The sequence below is a fragment of the Achroia grisella genome, unplaced genomic scaffold (assembly GCF_030625045.1).
Source record: "Achroia grisella isolate CSIRO2021 unplaced genomic scaffold, CSIRO_AGI_Agris_v1 utg352, whole genome shotgun sequence".
NCBI classification, from domain to species: Eukaryota; Metazoa; Arthropoda; class Insecta; order Lepidoptera; family Pyralidae; genus Achroia; species Achroia grisella.
In genome coordinates this window covers 432706-439430 of record NW_026712812.1, presented here as the reverse complement: position 1 = coordinate 439430, position 6725 = coordinate 432706, and the positions used below count along the sequence as shown (strand labels likewise).

General features: G+C 29.5%; 1 protein-coding gene across 1 annotated transcript; it reads left to right on the top strand.

The window, feature by feature from the left end:
• The first annotated feature begins 642 nt into the window (after positions 1 to 642).
• Positions 643 to 5841, top strand: LOC131843844 (uncharacterized). The gene is made up of 5 exons (XM_059192597.1): positions 643 to 844; positions 967 to 1131; positions 2290 to 2437; positions 2706 to 4828; positions 5326 to 5841. Exons 1-5 carry the CDS (start codon positions 822 to 824, stop codon positions 5489 to 5491), a joined length of 2625 nt encoding a protein of 874 aa, XP_059048580.1. The 5' UTR covers positions 643 to 821; the 3' UTR covers positions 5492 to 5841.
• Positions 5842 to 6725: the final 884 nt, after the last annotated feature.

The window sequence follows — 6725 nt, the reverse complement described above, 5'->3', positions numbered from 1 at the left end:
CTGGCCCAGCAGATACCACAATATAATATATGTACCTAAACTGGTTTGGTGTACTGGTTAAGTCTCACATATGCACACTGTATCTGTGTAAATCCTTTACCGATATTTCCGGTTGTTCATTACTAACGAAATTAACTCTGTAACAGCATTTCCTAATACATTCACATACATCATGGACACTATAATCAAGAACAATTTTCATAGACACCTTTGTTAAAAAATCTATTATGGGATTTGACGGCAGTTGTTTACATACAACTTATGGATAAGCAAAGGTCAAACAGCGAAACTTAAATTTGGCTTTATGTTTATGATACCTTTGCTTAGTTAAACGGTGAGAAAGAAGTGCACCGTAGACATTTTCCATAAATGTTGCCATCTTTCGCATACAGAGTTTAGCAATTTCTTGTGTAGATTATTTGTGAAATTGTGAGTTTTATAAATCTGCGCTGTATATACATACATAGTATATTTGAAAATGGCAAAATTTTATTGATGCACTATACAACTGAATTAATATATATAATAAATGAATTTGAAAAATTAAGGGGTAAAAATATTGTAATTTGCTCACTTATCTTTAGCTCGAAGAACCGACAATAAACGGGCAACATTATTCTTAATTACCAATTTCTCGTTTATAGTATTGCATTTCTACATTTTATTATTTTACACTTATGTTAAAAATTACTTCTCTAAATATTCGAATTATGTTTATATCCACTTGGTGATACTATTTTATAAGACTTAAAAATCTGTATATAGTATTAATATCAGTTAAAAAAATATTTTTAGCTACCATTTAATTTAAGATAATTGCTATGAATAAAGCTACATTATTATCGTAAGTATTTCGAGACTGTTTCACTTTTATTCCTATACATAAAAATATATAATATAATACTATATAAGTAAAGAAATATTGATTTCTTTACTAACATAGTTTTTTATAAAAATATTTGACAGAGGCGTAGAAATAGTAAATAAAGGTACAACAAAAATAAATACTTCATTGCCTGAACATGGATTGAAAGATGTTACATCGAATGGCTCGTGGCTAGAGCAGAAACAAGTACAGACTGCTTTAGAGGCAAGAAAACACTTAATAGAAGTGGAAAGGATTGAAAAATGGTAAGACTATATTGATTCGTATAATAGCATAAATAAAAAAAAAGAAATGCTTCATATTTGCCTCCTATTTTCTTCTACTGGGCTTGATTTTATTTATTAAGCATGTGATACAAGTAAATCAATGATTATTGATTATAGAAATCATAATAAATGTAAGCTACTGTAGTATTTTTTCTAATATGAGCTTCTGTTGGTTGTTAAAGATTTCTTAATACAAGTTTTACAGAATTCATCTAAAATAACTCTATTTTCAGTAGATAATAGCACTAATAATTTAGCTTATTGTTATGGTACTAGAGAAAGAAATAGTTAACTACTTATATCTTTTATTACATAGTATATATAGGAAATACACAGCTTAATACAAACATCATACTCATAAATACAGATGTTTTCCTAGTATACATGAATAGAAATTGAAAACAATATAACTATTATCATGTCAGTATCCATACACAAAAAGAACCAAGTGCTATATGCTTCTGTCCACACAACTCCTGCTTCACTCAATCGCATAACTTGTCTCCAGCATCCACTGAGTCCTGGTCACTCTTGTTTCCTCAATCACATAACATGTAATATAATAATGGGAGGTTTCCCCATGCCTCTCACAGTTTTTGCATCAATTCACTTTCACATTATATAGAAATAGATGTTAATCCCCTAGTGTACAGCTTCTACACACATCTACTGCATATGTTAAGCAGTTTTCATCATTCTATGGCTAGAGGTCTAGTTTTTAATATAAACTACATTTACTGCAGAAAAATGGAGATTATTATTCCATACAATGCAAGAGCAGTTTACTAGTACGAGAAAGAAATATGTTTATTTACATTACACACAAAATTGGTTTAAGGTCCATTAATATCCCTATTTTATTAATAGAAAAAAATTAAGAATTTTAAGAATACTGCAAACATTACAGGGTGTCGCTTCTTTTTAGTCTCTTAGGGTAAAGTTTAATAATTGAGCAGCAATTGATGATATCCTTCACGGTTAGTATGCCAAGTTTCTTGTGAATTTCGTTGTTGGTATAATTTCCTAGAACATTTTATTTAATTAAATGTTGACATCTCCTCGACAGAATCAAATTGTAGGTAGGAAGCATAGGTCTAGAATCTTATATGATAATATGTATCTTTCCATTAATTACAGTGGTGTCCTAAGTCATGCAGAGTGGCAAGAAGATCTAATGTTGGCAAAAGTAACCCAGCATACTGGTGGACATTGGCAATATTTAGGACATCATGTGGATAAATGCCTCTATCTTAGACCTGAAGAGGCCTTATTCCTCATTGAAGTGGTAAGTCTATTGTATTTATAAATTTATAAAGTTTTTATACAATAAACTTATTATTGTAAAATTCATAACTGTAACTTACAACCATCATTATAGTCATATTAATCGCAGTCTTATTTAGAATACTGTCCTTCCTCCTTAAGTGTGTGTCCTAAATTATAATAACAGCATATGCATTACTACTTTGCACTTATACGAGATGTACTGCTATTAATCTTTTCACTGTAGCATTACTTCTTCAAAAAAGGCTATATATTTGCTTTCTTTTCAGAATTGTTTGCTACTCAAACACAATGGTGTTACAGTATCATTACAACAGGCATATTCACTGTTACTTCGTGAAAAAATTACTATTCTTCAATATAAAGTGTACGCTTATCTAAGTAGATTAGGCTATAAAGTGTTCAGGCATTCTATATTGTCAAAATCAAATGGCTTTGAACTAAACAAAGATAACATTGAAGACAATACTAAAAACGAAATATCAGAACATATAGAGAGTAATTCCAAAGAAATTGAACATGTTGCTAGTGATCAGAGTATTCAATGTAATGAAATCAGTGATACAACAATTGTGAGCAATAAAGCAGCAACTACTAGTATTCCAGACTCAAAAATAGACTGTGTAATGGATACAGATAACATATCAACTGATGGTAATGAAATTAGCAAAAGTAATGATATATTAAAAAGCAACAAAACCATACAGCAATGTTCACTAACAAATTATCAATGTAATTTACAGAAATTATCGAAAAGAAAAGTTCATGGTCCACATCATAGGAAGGATACACATAAATATTATGAAAACTTTCCTGATTTCTTTAGTAATGTGTCTGTTACAGTACAACTACCGAAACAAGAACATTTGCCAAATAATATTGTTTTTAATAAGTCAGTATACAATCTTAAAATGCATAATATAAATACCAAAGATGTGAATGATGATCATCCACCATCAGCTAATTTAGAGGCTTACTCTCTAACAGATGAAGATACTGGAGCTAGAAGAACTGAAAATGTATCTACAAACAATGCTCAAAATCCGTCACAAGGTTTTCCTACATACCCTCCATTTCCAAGAAACACACAATTTAATCAACACCCCTGGAGACACCGTTTCCATTTCAATTATTGTCAATTTAATCTTATTTTGCAAAGACCATTATTTCATCCTTCTTTTTCCCAACCAAGATTTCTACTTTACCCTAGATTTTCTCATTTCATGAAACCACCGCCATATGTACCACATTGTAACACCAACCAAATACATAACACAAGGAAAAGATTGAGAGACCGTAGTGGTTGCCGAGGTAAACATTATCATTTAGATAATATAAAAAGATTGGCCTTGAGAATGAAATTACATAAGCTTACAACAAACATGAACGTACCAAGTAATTTTAATTGGCTCCAGAGATTGGTGCTAATGTACAATGAAAGGTATAATGAAACAATACGAATCACTGAGGATTTGGATGTTGTTGATGATATATTGGAAACTATTGAATTAGAAGATGAAGAAGACACAAGAAACAAACGATTAAAACTAGATATATGCATTGGATATGACGAGAATATTTCTAAAGTAAAAGAAGTGGCAAATAAATTAAAAGAACTTGAAGCGAAAGGTATGTCTTCAGCTAGACACAGAAGAGCTTTATCTCATGTCATCAAAACATTCAATAAATCATACAATGCCGATATATATATGAATGAGCAGTTTACTATAATTGACAAAAAACATATTACTCTTGATTCAAGTTCAGATTCCGACTGTGTTGTTAATGAAAGTCCACCTCGTCGAAGCAAAATGTTGCGAAACCCATTTAATGTGTTAAAACGGCTTTCAGAAACACATGAAGCAAATGCTATTGCAGGTACTAGTAAACAAATCGTCAACGAGAGTAATATAGATGAAACAATAGAGAAAGAAAATAAATATAATGATTTTATCACAAAGTCGTTTGATAAAAACTGGTTACCAAATGAAAATGATTTTGGTAGAGCAGAAATACCTCCAAAGAGCATGATGAATACTAGAATTGTAAATGCAAACAAGGACGAATTTTTGTATGATTTTATAAAATATCAATCTTATTTCGATAACTGGTTAGATATAAAAATTTCATTTTATAGAAGTATGGAAGCAGCTGCTGGTATTTTTCAGAAAAATATTGCAAAATCAAATTCCGTTAAAATGGATTCTATAATAAAATCTGAAGATTACTTAAATATGCCGTCTATACTAAAGAAATTGTGTATAATACCTAACAATAAAGAAGTTAATCATGAATCTACATTAACTATAGATTTTGATGTGTACAATAGAGATGTACAGAATTTTAAGAAAACTAATCCGCCAGTACCTCACTTTCGTGTAATTTGCGTAAAGTAAGTATTTTCACTACCGGCTCTTATAACAAATTACTGTAACATTAAATATCTCTATCGCATTATGATAAATCTTTCGCCTTACTTCCATTAGTCGCGGGTTTGATTCCTGGCACGATACAAACCTTTGTGTTCACGAGTATGTTTGTATTGGTCTGAGTGTTTTTTATGTACAAAAAGAAATGTATTTTAATATTTATCAGTCTAGTTCACTAGATAACGCTGTGTGAAGTGTTCAGAAAAAATCCTGAAAGAAAACTGTATGCCATGTGAACATGTATATAATAATTGTATACCTTAAATTATGATGATGTGTATGAATATTCTCTACTTTTAATCTATTCCAATATATTGTATAGATTAAGACAATCGTATAATTTGTAACCTTGTTTTTAACCCTTTAAAACAAAATCTAAACACTGACTGATATCAAAAATGTTCCGTCTTTATCAAAGAACATATAAATAAAAACCTAGTAAAATTTAAACAATTTACAGTGAGTCATCGACATTACCATCGGGAGTGGATATCAATGCTCTAAGCTCTAAGTACCAGGATGAAGTGCCCATAGTTTTCGCTGTCGTCGGTGTTTCGTCAATATCATATATACAAGTAATGCCAAATGATTTACCTACCTATAATACGAGTAGTGATTTTATTTAGTTTTATTTATATTTTAATATTTATCTATAAGCTTTTAAAGCTGTGTATATATCATTTTATAAGACATTGTGTATTCATAATATAATAACACAAATATAAATATTCATAAAAGTTGTTAGTTTATTTTATATACTATTGGTGACCTATACCGGCTTCGCACGGAATTTCAATCGATTTGCTCAGAAATAGTCTGATTAGTACTTTTTGAGATTATCCATAACAGGATGCGGCCGGTGATTTTATTTTATAATATGCATTAATGGCCAAGTACAAAATAACAATTACAAAATAGATGCCACAATTTGGAATAAAATCAAACAATTTAGATTGCCATGCAAATACAGAAAAAAAAATGAAGAACGTGTTCTTTTTAGTACATGTTACTATAATTACTGCAGGATGTGTTTTTATTTATAGATTCTAAACAATCTATAAATAATCTTCCCTCTCTTCTAAGTAGGTGTACTTACCAAATTTTGTCATGGATTCAGATTTTATTTGTCATTTTAAGTCGCAGATATCAAAGAAAAGGATTTTCTGTAAACAGGAATCGATAGAACAATAAAATAACATTTTATTATATTTAACTTCTTTATTAATAAAACAGAATACGAATAATTAAAGCTTTTTATATTGCATATAGCAACTACATGGCACGTGAGTTATGGATGGCTTTGTGCGAAATTATACCTACATAGTGATTACTTAAGATAAATTGTGTTATAATTAATGAGCAAATATTCTGAAATGTATTTTATAAATGTCATATTACAAATGACAATTAGCCGAAATCCAGTAAGAGACATAAATAATCTTCATTGAAATAAACATAATATAAGTTTTAACTTTTCATTAGTAACATATTTTTTATTCAATAACTCATTTGCAGACTCATCACAATAAGAACGAGCTAAGACTATTATACGTCACTAAAGCTGATTTTTTATAACATATTTATGGTACATAGTTTACAAGGCTACACATATTTTTGAATAAGCCAAAATATGAAACTAATTTCAGGATGTAATATCTTATTGAAAATGTTTATTAATGTCTTAAATGCTTTAAGGATAAAGGCGGCAGCAATAGTTTAGATTTAATAATAATTTTAATTAAATATAAATTAAACAATTACTATGAGGCTATTGTGAATAATGTTCATAAAATAACATCCTTCTCAAAGCCAATTAATTTTTAGCATAAGGCGTGGGCGTTTTGCAATTTATTGAGAATG

Excerpts from the sequence above, each read along its gene's own strand:
- LOC131843844 (XM_059192597.1), top strand. The coding sequence starts at position 822 with ATGAATAAAGCTACATTATTATC. Across the intron at positions 845-966 it reads AATAAAGCTACATTATTATC|AGGCGTAGAAATAGTAAATA; the intron begins GTAAGTATTTCG and ends AATATTTGACAG. Across the intron at positions 1,132-2,289 it reads GTGGAAAGGATTGAAAAATG|TGGTGTCCTAAGTCATGCAG; the intron begins GTAAGACTATAT and ends CATTAATTACAG.